Below are 17659 nucleotides of genomic sequence, written 5' to 3'. Positions count from 1 at the left end.
CTTTGTTAGCTTCTATTATTTACTTCGCGTTTGCGACGAATATTGAGAGTCGCTTGCGTAACAATTAGAAACAATTGCCTTTCGCTTTCTAAGCGAAATACTGTCTATGCAGTGATCTCCTTGAATTACAACAATACTTCTTAAAAATAAAAACGTACTCTATGCGTGCTTTGAAAGTATAATTTAACTCAAAGTGAGGGAAGAAATCATTTCAGTTGAACTATAAATTTTATTTCGTTTCAAATTGTTTTAGTATGCATTTTTATGAAAACACAAGATCTAATTAATACTGAGTGATTGAGACATGAAGTCGATGTCACAGTTGCTTCAACAGTAGTGCAGTGCTCATCGAAATGGAGTGCATGTGTGCTCACCACAGAAATAGTTAGGTTGGTAGTACTTTTCCTGCTTAATATATTTCAGATTGATATTTCGAATGATTAGGTACTTATAATTCAATATTTTATTACGTTATTCTAATATTTCGATCGGTTGGAATTCAAGTAGCTAACAGAACATTAAGTAGTCACCTCGAGATATGCGATAGAAGTCTTAATTGCTTTGTAATAACGCTTAAAGCTAAATGCAAAACTTGCACCCTCGCGAGCCTGTCGTGTCCTAATACCACACCATTATACAATTTTTAAATTATAGAAAATGACTACAAAGGGAAGGCCCCTACTGAGCACTTGGTAGGACGATAGACTTAATGTTATTTTTCGGAATTTATGTACAGTCGGCTGCAAAAGTGAATGGATTGTAACAGAGAAATAATCATCTGAAGTTAAAATAAATGCTATCCGTAGTTAATAGGGTTCTTCTATCAATAATCAACAGTATTATTTTAAGTATGTGGATGTTATTGTTATTTTTTGGGGAGGAACAATATTTTGTGGCGGTAGGTTTCCAATATAATTATTTACCATGAATTAATTAGTAGTTAAGTTAAAAGTATAAGTAGATATATAAGTTCTAACCATAGATGAAGGCTCGCTCGTGGCTGAGCCTTTGCGTGCTCACCTGTCCTAATGAAACTGGAAAGGCCCTCGAACCACCAGTAATCCTTCCTTCCTAAAATATATCTATTTACAAAAAAAAGATATATAGGAATGTTTGTCTTCTATGCGTTCCTAAAACATTAATCGGATTATTATGAAACTTAGTGCAGTTGTAGTTGGCACTTCAGGAAAAGTATCTGTCATAGATATCGGTCGACATAAAATAAATGAGGCTCTTCCTTCCAGAATTCAATGTTTTTTACATCCAACGAAAATCACAGCGGAACGTGACCGAGTTTTACCAGTATACTCCGATGGTACGCTTTCATAGAATTCAAAACAGTGCGATATCCGGGCCCTCAATAATACCCAGTGAAAATTTTAAGCGTACGATGTTTGGAGGATATCGAGTTACGGCTTCAACAGTTCGAGCGACTCAGTGATATCCTAATTAAATTGCTGGGAGCTTATCCCGAGGAGAGATGGAGAAGTGAAATAAAATCAGACGATAATAATAGAATTCAGCGTAATTAATCCATAAAAAATATTTGAAATTAATTCAGTGGATTTGTTTCACATCAGACAACATCTATATTTAAATAAACAAATATAAAATGGCTTAGTGGGTTTTGTTCCGCTATTTGTCATCCATTTTTTTATATATTCAATAGCCATAAAACGAACTTAATTGATAGCACAATAAAACATTTGGAAACAGATAAAATCAATCTAAATTTTGAAGTGCCAATGATTATGGTCGAACGGGTCAATACTAAGAACAGTACGAAGAAGTAAAAGATAGGCCCCTTGGTTGCCTACTGTTTTCAAGGTACAAATAGATGTATGTATAGACATATATGGTAGTATTATGATTAAACCTACTTCTAAGGATTAATCGGCTTTCAAATAACTTTCAGATAATTGGGATCTTTACTGTGAAAACGAAAACTCTAAATCAACTGAATTTCCTGACCTAAAGTATTGTTAGTTCCTCTTATGTGCAAATAAATCTAAATGTAAACTGTAGTTAAATTTAACTGTAGAATGAAATAGACTTTAATATAAACCTTAAAAAACGCTGCGTCCAACCAACGAAAATCTAAAAAAATACCACACCAAATGCTGCTATTTGTATTAGGTATTTATTTACCTTCGAAATATGTTAAGCTTTGTCCCAAAAGCTAACAATTTACATTACAGCAAACGGATCCCAGAAAATCATGTAAAAGTTTACACAACATGAATCATTACAACCCGTCGGCAGGATGGGATAATGGGAACCGGTGGTGAGTTCCCAATCAAAGCTGATTACAATTCAGTACGTTTAACACGTAAATCCAATGTGGATAAATATTTGCACGGCAGGTTGTAAGCGCTACGTGTCCCGAGCGACTAATAGCCGACACTGTTACCCGACCGTGCCTGTGTTTGAAATTTCAATAAACTTCATTGTACACAACATTAATTTAATCATTTATCATGTCCGCGTCCCGGGTTCCGTGCTATTCGACAAAGTTTATTATCCAATAAGCACTGTCATGTCCGCACAATGCTTGATAACTCCGTTTTGTTACAGTTATTGACCGGGGATAATTGATTAATTAAATGGCAACGCACACGGATTAACGTAAAATAATGTTATTTATAGCCAAAGAAGAATTAATTACATTTATTTATTTAATTCGGCTGTCATACATACAGCTTACCGTCTACACATATTTTAAATCTTTTGAATAACTCAATTTAAAATCTTTGTCTTGTTAATTATATGTGAACAGTCACTAATGGTTACGAAACAAAAAATTTAACAAAAAAAAGCAAGGTTAAGTTATATGTAATAATGTTAATTTCAGATAGTATTACAGTTTAATCTCTTGGTTATTTCAACAGAAATCAAAATAATAACTAGAAGTTTTAATAAATGATTTTATATTTTAATCAATTTTGCGTCTTCTGAGCCCGCTCGGGTAGGTACGACCACCCTGCCTATTTCTGCCGTGAAGCAGTAATGCGTGTCGGTTTGAGGGGTGGAGCAGCCATTGCTTACAATACATCTTGCTACCAGTCTACGGTTTGTGAAGATCCTATAAAAAAAAAGTATTCCAACTATATTTGAGTCCCACAAAAAAAAACCGTCACCAGTAAGCTATTTGCGTTTATATATTGAGTTTTGTTTACACTAAATGTACAAAATTGTTAAACTCAATTAAAAAAATATGTATACGTATTTTGCTCAGTAAATTATACAGGTTTTAAGCGAGTTTTATTCAAAGTCTTGTGCTGGTCGTAGTGAAACCGCACGCACAATTACTTGAATTTTAATCTCCATGAGGGGAGAGAACGATATTTAAAGAATTTCATTATGGTGAAACTCTTCCTAGAGATGCCTCGGAATTCATTTCGTTTCAACCGCGTTTCGTATTTTATTAAAGTTTCGCTTAAGACAACTTTTGTGTTATTTACCAACCAAACACATGAAAATGTTCAGAAGGAAATATTCGAAATTAATCTTTCAAGCAACTCTTCTTTTTTTCCACCTTATTCCACTAGGTGGGGTCGGCACAGCTAATTTTTCTCTTCCATTCTCTTCTATCAGCCGTCATCTCAACACTCACTCCTCTCTCTCTCATATCGTCATTAACACACTCCATCCATGTCTTCTTCGGTCGACCTCTTCCCCCTCTACCTTGCACTACCATTTCCATACATCTCCTAGTCACATGCATCTTCTCTCTACGCACCACATGTCTATACCACGCTAACCGTCCGCTCCTTAATTTGTTGCTTACCGGGGCCACTTTCACACTTCCTCTGATATACTCATTCTTTATCTTGTCCAATCTTTCAAGCAACATAAAATATAGATCTGTTTTCAAAATCATTTGCTTGGTGTCTTCCCCAAGGGGGATTCAGGTACTTAAGTCAACTAGTGGTCCTCCTGTACTCGAAATTCGACTATAATTAATTGAAATTACACGTCTGTACACTATTATGATTCTATTGTCAAAGACTATTTATTATACTTCTATAATCAAAGACTTCGCCAAGACTACACTTTAGACAAATATTTATAAAGACAAATAATATTTAATCTATTCTCAATTTGACCGCAGACTTTAAGCAATAAGAAAAGCTTGACAATAAACAAATAGTATGCATGCGTGTGTACATGTGTCAAATACATGGTAGTGTGTGTAATGTATTTTTTATTGATTTAATGTATTTTTTTTGCATAACTTAAAAAAAATATTGGCATTCTGCACTCCTTCTCTATATTCTCTATAAGTGTGGGAAGGTTCATACTCCTCCGTCCGCGCAATTTTCGTAAAAAGGGGTACAAAGTTTTTGCTTCACGTATTAATATATAGATATCCGTTCAGTTCTACTGTTAGGTAGTTAGGATGACGTCATTTTCGAAGGCTGTAATACCTTCGGCATGAACGCTTGGAATGCGGCTGCCTCGGCTGTTTCGTGACTAGCAGTCGAATCGATGTCTGACGCTAATTCCTTCTACTCGATTAGACTCCTATATAATCAACACATTACAACACCATATAATAAACAACTAATAATAGTTTAAATTAGATTAGATTAGATTAAATCAATTAAAATTAGTAGTGAGCTTCCCGTATTGTTGGAATCGGAGACGTCAAATAATCGTGTTCGGCGCATATTTTAGTCTCATCATTGAGACTTTGGGTTCATGTCTCAAGGTTAAACGCGCCTTATGCTACAGGCTCAGGTCACTGCTTGATATAAGATGGGCCGGGATTGTCTAGGTATATTTTACTGTGCCATAGCAAATACTTAAAATATAACATCATTTATGTAAGTATATGGTACGAATATTTTTTATTTCACATTTCTGTAAGCGGTTCGTAAATTTTATGGCAATTTCTTGACCTCTTGTTTCTTGACAAACAACTTCTCAATTTGTTCTTATTATAGGTTTATAAATGAACGCTAGATAGTATTAATATCTGAATTGCATAAATAAAGCTTGTTGATTAAATTATTTCGCAAATATAGGTTTTGTAATACATCGGCTAATTTCGATGCTAAAGCCGCAAATTACCGTGTACCACGATCGAATTCGTTGTGGCTATTTCATTATGGACCGCAACGGTAAATCTAACTTGAACTTTTAGTGATAAATAGCATTCAAATTAATTTAATTATAGTACAATAAATTGTGATCATAAGCCAGAGATTGTTTGGTTTTTACATTATTTATTATTGTATGATAAAAAGCTAGTATCTTTCTAGTTTTTGAGCACTATGTAGCTCTCAAGTAACACATAGCCAGTTATTGTTCGTGAACATTTTAATGATGTTGTTTCTCTTTCGTAGCCCCGATATTTCAATTAATTTATTACATTATCGATTGAGCATTAGATTGAAAGGTACCGCGATTTCCAGAAATAGAAATGGCGTGTAATTTTCTCAAAGAATGCCGCTGTTAATCAAATGCCTTGTGTACGATAATTACATCCGTGATATACACGTAGAGATTATCAATATACGGCTAAGATATAAATGAAAGATGTGGTGTCGTGGGACACCAGGTAGGAACGAAGTTCCTTCGGCTAATGTAGAATCGACACAATTTGCAAAAAAAATATCGTGCTCAATTTTATGTAGGTTTTCTTGATTTTTCTCTTAAATTTTGCTGATTAGTTTTTATTTAAGTATAGGAAAGTATTTAGGAAATTCAGTATTTTAGGAAATAATAAATTACGTAAAATAGAAAGAGAATGGATGAGAGAATGAAAAGAAAGAGGGAGAAAGAGAAAGGTATTATACACTACTCGCTTGTGTATGCGACTGTCGCGCCTGCGCACGTCTCATTTAACGATTTTATTCCACGCACTTTTTTCCACGGATTTTTTCTTACGGTTTTACTATCACATTTTTTTCAGTTCGGTCGAGCAGCAAAATCTCCTCCAAGCCTGCCGTAAGGAACTTCGTTCCAAAACTTCGTTCCAATAACTCGAAATTAGAGACATAAGGTCAGATATCAAAGGTTCCAGCAGAATTATTTATAAAAATAATGATTTATTGGTTTCTGAATGAATTGCATTTGCTAATTTTCGAAAAATGTTCTAAAAACTAAATCAAGATCCCAAGAGAAGACATAACTACTAGTGCTGTAATTGTTAAGTTTTTTTTTATACAGATACAAAGATTATAAATTTATTATTTGATGAATCAACGTTCTAATGTTGCTTAAATTCGTTAATCTAAATCAATTACCTAAAATCAAAATAATGAATTTAAGAAATCTAAGCGTAGCTTATCTATATATTAATACGTGAAGCAAAAACTTTGTATCCCTTTTTACGAAAAATGCGCGGACGAAGGAGTATGAAATTTTCCACACTTATAGAGAATATAGAGAAGAAGTGCACAAAGCTAATTTTTTTTTAAATAATGCATAAAAGATACATTAAATCAATAAAGAAAACATTACACACACTACAAACAATATATTTGACGCACACACGCATGCATACTATTTATTATCAAACTTTTGTTCTTGACGTCTGTTGTCAAATTGAGAATACATTAAATATTGTTTGACTTTGTTAATATTTTTATAGTGTAGTCTTGGCGAAATTTGTGATTATAGAAGTATAAAATACAATCATAATAGTGTACAAACTTACAATTCCAATTAATTATAGTCGAATTTCGACTACCGCGGGACCTCTAGTAAAAATTATTCGGCCATTAACAGAGTCAACCTTGCCATTTATTCAAATTTGATACATTAGCGATATAAAGTGTATAACATGATTGTCACGGTATGCGACAGTGAACGACATAAATAATGTTGATATCTACATAACAACAACACCAAACAATAGACTCTAATGTCTGTACTTGAACGTTCTACAAACCAACACAAGCCATATAATATACATAGGAGTTGACCTCGTCAAGAGATACACGGTAGTAGGTATATCGTTACAACTTCATTAACAGTTTCCGGCACCGCCGATTATTTTTCCACCTCATTAAACAACTGTATTGAACTTAAAGAGAGATTCCGTAGTCAGATTTTAAAGTTGATATAAAAGTTGAGAGTGTTCGCGGAGTCCTGCGAATGAAACTTTGGAAAAATTAAACTTTACAAAGAACAGAATCAAAGTGGGGAGCGGTCGACGAGCGTTCATTTGAATTACGCCCCGCTCCGCCTTTTGTAGTCGGCTTCATTTAGCGAACTTAAAAAGGAAACTCTTTTATTTTGTTCCAACGTAGAACTTAAGAGGTGCATTGTTGAATCCGTAACAAATTGCAAGTCGTGATTACGTTAAGAACTCCGATGTCGAAGAAAAGTGGGGCTCGGATTGGAATTTAACTGTTATTGACGTTTCGTTTTTTTTTTAATGAAATTGAAACTTCAACGCGCTTCGAATACCTTGAAAATGAAATCATATTGATTCATCTATAAAATATCTTTTGCATACACACTATCGCAATATGATCATGGTTTGCCTTATAATTAGGATACAGATTTGTATCATGAGTATTTAAAACCAGCTTTCCCGAGCTAATCATTCCTCATGCGGCTAATAGCTCTTCCGTTGCTCAACCACAGCAGTAGGATCCCTGCCTTACGCACTTATCTAATTCTTCCTGTAATAATACATGTTACAATCCGTACATGTGTGGTCCATCATCATACCTATTTACATATGTAGCTAGGCAATCATGTTTCCAGCGGCAATTAGGACTTCAGTGGTTTTTTTTATGATTGAATTATTGCTGGTGGCCCGGAGGATTTTCCAGTTTCACCAGGACAGGTGGGCGAGCAAGGTTCAGCCAAGAGGGGTGGGGTTTGCTAACAGCTGTCCGAGCGCCTCCAAAGAAGACCTAACAACTCAAGAGTAGCTGCTTTGTCAATGAATCTACTATCAAATCGGAATCGCGACCCGCTGAGAAGATCCGGCGAGAAACTCAACAGGCTGATGCATGGGTTAGGTTGCACATCGAACTCTTTGCCGAGTTCGACGAGTACGGTTACCGGGATCTCTAAGCCTGCTCCTAGTGTTAGAGCTGAAGGTATCTAATGCAACAGTTATTGGATCTGATAGATCCGAACGGACGTGTCTATGGCGACGATGATGACTTGCTCCTGCGTGATCAGGAACTTCAGTGTTGTCTTAAGTTGACATGCAGAATTTGGATCTAACTTTCTGCGCCATTTATAAAGTTAAAACAAGAAACGCATCTTTTTCATGGCCATGCGTAGATAAAATAAAAAAAATTTCAATGGCTCACGATATATTTAAACGTCTTGTCGAAGTGCTTGTAGAACTGAAATATCTTTCGCAAATCTAACAAAACAATAAAATAAAAGAGCAAACGTGAAATGTTTGTGGCTCTAAGTTTGTGCCGTCTCCTTGTAAATAGCGAAGTCAAGCTGGAGTAGCTAAAAGCAACTAGTTGCTTCAGCATCTCAAGAACTTTAATAATATTAAATTTTTATTCTTTGAGGTTTTAAAGTTTTTAACTTAACATTATGTTCGTTTTTTTATTACTTAAATGTGTGGAAGAACTCACATCCCACCTGGTGTTAAGTCGTTTCTGGAGCCCATAGACATCTACAACCTAAATGCACCATCATCTTGAGACATAAGTTCTTAAGTCTCAGGTTACAACGGCCTGTCCATCCTTCAAACCGAAACGCATTACTGCTTTATGGCAGAAATAGGCAGGGCGGTGGTACCAACCCGTGCGGACTCACAAGAGGTCAAACCACCAGTAAGGGGTCCTACCACCAGTATGAGGTCATACCACCAGTAAGTTTGTTTTGAACAACAACGTTTTGAACGCGGGATGTATAAATCAACAAATTTCAATAGTCGGAGACACCCTGTTATTAGAAATATTACTTCAATACAAATAATACGTACTGGCGATACATAATTAACTGTAGAACGAAGGTCTGTTGTTTTTCTTTTAAAATGCATTTGAAGGTTGCATTCTCTGCCACAAGCACCAAGTCTTTGTCGGCCAAAAGAATATCAAAATATCAAATATCAGAATTGATAAAGAAACAGTGTAAGCTCAAACTGCAAGTCTGTCTTCACTCATGTAATGACATTGTTATGTGACTCTGAATACAAAAAAAAAATTGTAATCTATGCTTGGACGAATGAAATATAAAATAAAATCTAAGTTATCTTTGTTTTCAGAATATATGATCAATTTTACAAATGCATGTAACTTACTTTTAATTAGTTAATACAGGCAACGCAAGCTCCATCTGTATCTACAATACAAGTATTAAAATGATTTTCGCATGATTATTATTCTCCTTCGCCTAGTAAAATTTAATTATAAATTATAAACGAATTGGCATGCCATTTGAATGGCCTAAATACAAATTGAGTACACATATAGATGTTTGTCTAAAAGCGGTTGTCATAAAGACTCATGAATTTCAATGTTGGTTCTATTTCGTCAGGGCGCGCTTGCAAAAAGAATATCGTACGTGTGCGTAGGGGCATTAGGCTCAAAAAGGGATGGGGAGGCAACGCCGAGTGTCACGAAGCCTGCTCGAGGCAATTTGGTACCAAATGTCGTGCGCTACGTGCCCTACAAATAAAGAAGATGGGATAAACTCGCCTGTATCATGTTTGCAAAGTTAGCTTAGCATACTATGTATGATTCAGGCAATGAAAAAACTTTGTAATTATTATATTCCAAACTTATATTCCAAAATAATAAGGGGGAATTTTTTTACGTTTAAAGTCTAAAACAGGATTTTAGGTTATACCAAATCTAGATTAGAGCTTTTTGTTAGATTATTTTCAAAATAACGTTGTTACTGTTCTAAAATATATATCATAACTTGGATTTTAAAAACAAATATAAAACATGTTTTTTTTTTATTGCTTATATGGTTGAACGAGCTCACAGCTCACCTGGTGTTAAGTGGTTACTGGAGCCCATAGACATCTACAACGTAAATGCGCCACCTACCTTGAGATATAAGTTCTGAGGTCTCAAGGATAGTTACAACGGCTGCCCCTCCCTTCAAACCGAAACGCATTACTGCTTCACGGTAGAAATAGGCAGGGTGGTGGTACCTACCCGCGCGGACTCACAAGAGGTCCTACCACCAGTTGTAAATGTATGCCTTAAACCAAACAAATGTGCCGAAATAACGTTATGCACGCGTAATGCATTTTAAATAAACACATCAACAATTTTCCCCTACAACACCGTTGGCCTTCCGTTGCTTAATTTTTGTAAGTGCGATTCTATTTTCACCCTTGGGCGTCACTGTACACCCTCAAGATTTACGCACCCTACGCGAGCAATAAGCGGCCAAGACGGGCCTAACCGGAACGGCCTACACGGTATTTTAAAAAGGTACGTCTGAATTCAGTGAAAAATTACCTTCAGTCCGCCCCAACTGAAAATCCATATATTTAAGTCGCTCTGTATTTGAACGAAGATGGGGATAAATAACTTATTTAAACTCGTCAAGAATCACGTCTCCTGAGAACTGAGATACCTAGTTTAGTTTGTTGATGCTATATTGAGTTTGTAATTCAACTGATTTAAATATTGGTATGTCTCAGAAGTTTTTCTTACTCAGATCTACAAAATTTTATGTTAGATTTATTGTAGGTATTTATAAATATGTAGATCTAATTTATGTAATATAGCAATAGTAACTAAGTAAATTAATCAAATTGCTTCTAAATCATTCCAAACAATAAAACAGATAAACATAATGAATGTAACATCAACGACCATTACACAAATATGCCTCATAAAAAAATTGAGTCAGCGGGATCGTAAAACACATTAGCACGTAGTTCAACCCCACACTCGCTACAGGAAGACCAGCGTTATTGGGGCAAAAGGAAAAATGCATTTACTTTTATAATATGGCTGGCGATTAGAACGGTCGATAGCGAACCTTATTTCGGCCATTGTCAGTTAGACTCTTTTATTAAAGTCTAAAATGACTCCAATTTAATATTAAACACGAGAACATGCTCCGATATGCCTTTAACAGCAGCGTGTACTTCCAATTTCACATTTAGAACGACTATGGTAATTTCGCAAGCTAGATACTATAAAATGTTCATGTTCACATATTTACTTGTTGGAAAGTGGTTACACGCTCGAAATGAACGTTAAGCGCGTCGCAAAATAAATTACCAAGCGCAAACGCTCGGGAAACAACATCAAAGTTTTCATAATGAAGATTGTATGGCGTAAAATATTACAAAATCTAAAAAAAAAGGAACAGCGCTCTCTTAAAACAGGCATAGAGAGCGCTAAGCTAACCAATCGCATCAGAGTATGCTTTTTGGTATTTTAGTGTCTAGTAAAAAGAAATGACGCTTTATATTGTTAAAAAATTGGCTTCGTAAATAAACAGCTGCTTTTGTTTAGTCAAAGCACGCAGATGCTTTGTATTCGTTGAAGCTATCTTTTACATGTGCAGTGTAGTTAACTGATTTATAAAGTTTTATGAGATTACCAAGAATTATAGGTTTAAAGAGTGTTTATTTGTATAGGAATGTAGTCTGTGAGCCGGCAAACTCGAGTCGGCCACACCTTCTAGCAAACGAGGCCGGCGCACCGCTCAGCAGCATCCTTGAAAGGCCACATTCCAGTATCAAAGTCTATTTACGGCCCAAGTCCCCGATTTCTACATGTACAAACATGCCAATATTTACTAACAGCTTTGAAAATCCAAAGTCAATTTATGGGCAAAATAGCTTTTTAATGTAATGTTGGCTTTAAATCTAATTAACCATATACAAATCAGTTCATGAATCATTTATTATTATAAATCACTTGCGTTCATCATTTTAAGTATTAAACTGGTAAAAGCAGGAGCATCTCCAAATATGTAAAGAATCATATCCAAGATAATAGTAATATGTTATTTTTTGTACGTTATTACAAAGTTAAGTCGTACAATATTAGCATTACTAATAAAATTCTTACGTTACGGACGTTTTTTCCCGGTTAGGGTACCCCTCCACATCGTCCCGTAAGGAACTTCGTTCCAAAAATAGTTCTCGTCTTAGTTCCATAACACTTGAAGACGAAACCACTAATAATTGTCGCATTGCATAAGTGCAGACGAGCTAAAACTTTACATGGTTAAACATGGTATTAGGTTACGGGTTTCCTTAGACACGGCGGCGTAAATAGCGCTTTGAAATATCCGTTCAGGGAATCAAACGTACGTTAAAAATATGACTTTATAGCATTTTATACGACCAATACATAATATAATACAATTTAGAAACCGCATTCGTGAAACGTGTTAGGTATAAATTTATTTAAAAGAAAATGGCCATTTGGTTTTAAGTTGTATTATAGAGAGAGAGAGAGAGAGTATTCTTTATTGTACACCAAAAAACAAATAAACAGTGCGATACATGAAAAACAAAAAAGTACAATTGGCGGTTTATATTACAATTATATTACATTTTGTGCAGCTCAAAAAATATTAGTTAGATATCAGGAATCATAAACACAAGCAACCCATCTTCGTTTTTGAGAACGATACTCTTGTGTGCATGTTGTTAGGTTTGTTCACTCACACTGGACAGCCTGTTGCAATTATTTAAGTATTTGAAAATGGCATGGGCAAAGGTTGCGTAAACAGCTTGTTCGGCTAGCAGCTTGGATTAAAAAGGTCAACATTAGGATTAGCGTTTCATTTAAGGTCATTCCGAGAGTGTTTGTTGTTGTACTCTTACTACTTTTGTGAATATATGTATTTTTTGTTTCAGAATATCCTGGACAAGTTCAATCCGGGTGCCCGGCAGATGATAACTGCTGGAAAGGCATATTTAAAAGCTCTACATGGTAAGTAATTTTAATAAATATATCTATATATTCTCTTCTTTTAGGTCAATTAATTCAATAACATACTTGATTTAATCAGAAAATTGATAATTCATCCGAAGGAAGTAATTGATTGGCTATAAAAAGAATTAAAAAAATATATATATATATTAGATGACAAGTTTATAATAGGAGAAAACTGTTATGTAATTGATCAAATGAATCAATCCAATCAAATAAAACTCCAAACAATTAAAAAAAGAATCAGAAGAAAAGTTTGAAAAGGTTTTTCTTTATAATAGCTATACAAATGTTCAGATGTCGTCAATACATTCTCAAAACAAAGAATGTCAAATGTTTTATATAAGAATCGAATTGAACCGTAACAATACACAAAAACTATATCCGAAAACGTATATAAATACCATTTGGAATCAAGGAATGAATAAACAAGAAAGGTTAAAGGTTTTGTTGGGGCTTAGGACGTATCGTGTGGGCTGGATTGCCTACGCGCCGCAATAGGTATTGTGTAATGTTAAGAAAGTGAAATCCTACACGTGACATTGATAATCTGAGTGACATGTATACACTGAGATGTGCATAATAATTTATGTACTGTAAGCTAAATAGGCGCATCTATATGCAAAACTTCAACGTTCCTCAGTGTAGCGTTTACTTGGCTACAGAACTGGGGCGTAGTTTGTGCCAAATTGTCTCTGTTGGCTTATCTAGAGTATTATGGCTGGCGCTCTCATGGCAATAAACTCGGATTTTATATGAGACTAGCGGCCCACTACAGCTTCGCTCGGGTCTTCAAAAAAAAAACCAAATTAACAATCATAATACACACACATCAACCCTTCTATTCCCCCCATTACCACTTCCGAGGTTAAGGAGGCGATCGATAGCCTACAACCACGGAAAGCTCCCGGCTCCGACGGCATCCGCAACCGCGCGCTAAAACTGTTACCAGCCCAACTGATAACGATGTTGGCCACGATATTAAATGCTGCTATGACGAACTGCATCTTTCCCGCGGCGTGGAAAGAAGCGGACGTTATCGGCATACACAAGCCGGGCAAACCGAATAACGAAACCGCGAGTTACCGCCCCATCAGTCTCCTCCCGGCGATAGGCAAATTATACGAACGGCTCCTTCGTAAACGCCTCTGGGATTTCGTATCCGCGAATAAAATTCTTATAGACGAGCAGTTTGGATTCCACGCCAGACACTCGTGCGTCCATCAAGTGCACCGCCTCACGGAGCACATCTTACTAGGGCTGAACAGGCGGAAACCCATTCCGACAGGAGCCCTCTTCTTCGATATAGCGAAGGCGTTCGACAAAGTCTGGCACAACGGTTTGATATTCAAACTGTATAACATGGGAGTGCCAGACAGACTCGTGCTCATCATACGAGACTACTTGTCGAACCGTTCGTTCCGATATCGAGTCGAGGGAACGCGTTCCCGGCCCCGTCACGTCACAGTCGGAGTCCCGCAAGGCTCCGCCCTCTCCCCGTTACTATTCAGTTTGTATATCAACGATATACCCTGGTCTCCGGAGACCCATCTGGCGCTCTTCGCCGATGACACCGCCATCTACTACTCGTGTAGGAAGAAGGCGTTGCTTCATCGACGACTTCAGACCGCAGCTACCACCATGGGACAGTGGTTCCGGAAGTGGCGCATCGACATTAACCCCACGAAAAGCACAGCGGTGCTCTTCAAAAGGGGTCGCCCTCCGAACACCACGCTGAGCATCCCCCTTCCGACTAGGCGCGTCAATACCCCCGCCCCCGCCGTTCGCCCAATCACGATGTTCGACCAGCCCATACCGTGGGCCCCGAAGGTCAAATATTTAGGCGTCACCCTCGACAGTAGGATGACATTCCGCCCCCACATCAAGACGGTACGCGATCGTGCCACCTTCATTCTAGGACGTCTCTACCCGATGATATGTAGGCGAAGTAAAATGTCCCTTAGAAATAAGGTGACACTCTACAAAACTTGCATACGCCCCGTCATGACCTATGCAAGTGTAGTGTTCGCTCACGCGGCCCGCATACACTTAAAATCCTTTCAAATCATTCAATCCCGTTTTTGCAGGATAGCCGTCGGAGCCCCGTGGTTCGTCAGGAACGTCGACCTCCATGACGACCTGGACTTAGAGTCCATCAGTAAGTATCTGCAGTCGGCGTCCATGCGCCACTTCGATAAAGCGGCACGACACGAGAACCCTCTCATCGTGGCCGCCGGTAACTACATTCCCGATCCTGCGGACAGAATGGAAAGCAGTCGACGTCGCCCAAAACACGTCATCTCGGATCCGCCCGATCCACTAACGGTGCTTTTAGGTAATTCAAGCACCGGTCACCGTTCTCGTCGAACCCGTCGCTTGCGACGAAGGGCTCGACGAGTAAATTAACTCTCAGACACAGCCCACTGAGTTTCTCGCCGGATCTTCTCAGTGGGTCGCGTTTCCGATTCGGTGGTAGATTCTGCGAAGCACGACTCTTGCTAGGGTTCGTGTTAGCAACGTCATCAGGTTTGAGCCCCGTGAGCTCACCTACAAAAGTTAGGGTTACGCTGACATAGCCTCTCAAGGCTCTCAGCTTAGGTAGGAAAAAAAAAAAAAAAAAAAAAAAAAAAACCTTCTATTTGCGTCAGCTTACTAAAACAAGAAAATGATAAAGATAGTTTTGAATAACCTTGGGTTACATTATTGAAGTTTTAGCAAGGATCTCTATTTTAAAAAAAGGGTGCGTGTACTTATGTACGCGTATAATAAGTTATACTTTATTTTTATTAATGAATGCTAATAACACTTTTTTTACGAGTGTACATGCGCGAAAGTTCACCTGCGGCTATATTCAGACTCGCCAAGTTACGTATGTCGTATTGTAATGAGCGATTTAGTGGGCAACTTCATTTCTGTTAATTTTGTGTCACAGTGCGCGCGCTTCGTAAAATTTCACTCTCATCAATTTTTCATAACGCGCCTAAAGAAGTATAACTTCAAAAAGAATATAGCCTATGTCACTGGGGGATAGTGTAGCTTCCAAACAGTGAAAGAATTTTTCAAATCGGTTCAGTAGTTTCGGAGCCTATTCAATACAAACAAACAAACAAACCTTTCCTCTTTATAATATTAAGTATATAAGTATATATATATGTACGGCTCCGGAAGCCTGTTCTTTATTTTGACGACGACGCGCGGCTAATTTCATTTCATCTTGAAACATGACCGCGCGAACGGCCTTTACGATCGAGTTAGATTTTATCAATGTTCGTATCGAACTAAATTTCTTAAAAGGACACTAAAATGTGATTAAATCCGCGTATCTCGAGACATCAAAGGAAAACGTAATGTAAATGTGAGGAGATATTACAATTTAATATCCATTTTATTAGGAGATCCGTCACCTTATTTTTCCTTTTACTCAAATTTGAAATACGAAGCAACATAAAGAGGCTTGGAACGGGTATGAAGCCATGAATTATTCAATTTAATACATCACAATTGACAATGTTTTAAATGTACTTATATTCATGCCTAAGGAATTATTATGAAGCGATTTTGGTCTTTTATAATATATAATATGTGAATACTTAGCGTCTACTTTGAAATCATGGTTAAGTATTACTGTGTATAGTCCAACCAAATTTTCATGTACATACTCGTACATATGTGTGTTATTGATCGATTCTTAATTTTTGAATATTACTACACAACATAGTTTAAACAATAAATCGCGACATAATTTTTCTGATGTAAATAAATACATTTTAAAATTTAATGCCGTAAGTGAAATATATGTATGTATCATTACGTTGTTTATTTTTAACTATTCGATTTTAGCATCGATTTTATTAATGTATAAATATATAATCTATTTTTTTTCTACTCCAATTTTATAGTATTTATTCTTATTGAACAAATCAGGTGGCTAATAGAAAAAATGACAAGAAAGGGAAGCCTTATAATGTTGTTTTGTTCGTGTTTCTATGAATATTATGTGGATTCTAGAAACCGTCTACACAATGGAGTTGCGAAATTAGGAGAAAATAGGGGTTGGGAGTGCACAACTACTTTTTCATACCAGTAAAATTTTACAACAAAGAGGCCCACGCACATGCAATCGTTATTGTTAGGTCGATCTTAAAAATCACATGTAGGCTTAATAATGTTTTTTTTTATCAAATTGAATTATTGTACATATACATTTATATTACAAACTTTATCACTAAAAATATTAATTGAAATCGTTTAAAAAAAAAGAAATATTACATTTGCGATAGTCGATGTTTTCGGCGTAGACGTAATAAGTCTTACTTGCTTTATGACATAGCACATCATCATCATCATCATCATCAACAGCCCACAGTCGTCCACTGCTGGACATAGGCCTCTCCTAATCCACACCACTGAGCCCGATCTGCGGCTCTCCTCATCCACTTCTTGCCGGCCACCGTGCGGAGGTCATCGCACCACCTAGCCAGCACACTTTAAAACTATGAAAAAAAAATCATTTTGATTATATCATTAATATTATTTTTGTTTTCGTATTTACCTTTTCACCGAAAACGAAAACTGAGAAGCTACTTACAAAAGCTTCGTCGAGTACAGTCACGAAGTAAAGCCATTAATTTATTTCGCACGTAGGTGCGGCGGCGGCGTCTCGTCTCTACGTGGACGCAGTGGGGAAGCTGGGCAGGCAGGCGCAACAAGGAACATGGGGCGGTTGCGCCGACATAGGTATGCATGCAGATCTAAATAATATGCTCGGACATCCAGGACACATTATGAATTTTCATTTGCTCTAA

At 36.8% G+C, this 17659-nt stretch overlaps 1 protein-coding gene across 2 annotated transcripts in view; it reads left to right on the top strand.

The window, feature by feature from the left end:
* The window catches only part of IRSp53 (Insulin receptor substrate 53 kDa), a 198141-nt gene that overhangs the window by 169401 nt on the left and 11081 nt on the right, over positions 1 to 17659 (top strand). For both annotated transcript variants that reach the window (XM_089734406.1, XM_028171249.2), the window contains 2 exons: positions 12779 to 12854; positions 17499 to 17591. In XM_089734406.1, the coding sequence (XP_089590532.1) occupies positions 12779 to 12854; positions 17499 to 17591 (169 nt within the window). The remainder of the gene's footprint in view (positions 1 to 12778; positions 12855 to 17498; positions 17592 to 17659) is intronic.

The sequence above is a fragment of the Bombyx mandarina genome, chromosome 17 (assembly GCF_030267445.1).
Source record: "Bombyx mandarina strain Sakado chromosome 17, ASM3026744v2".
Classification (NCBI taxonomy): domain Eukaryota; kingdom Metazoa; phylum Arthropoda; class Insecta; order Lepidoptera; family Bombycidae; genus Bombyx; species Bombyx mandarina.
Note: the sequence above shows the minus strand (reverse complement) of the source record. Positions and strands in the feature narration are given on the sequence as shown.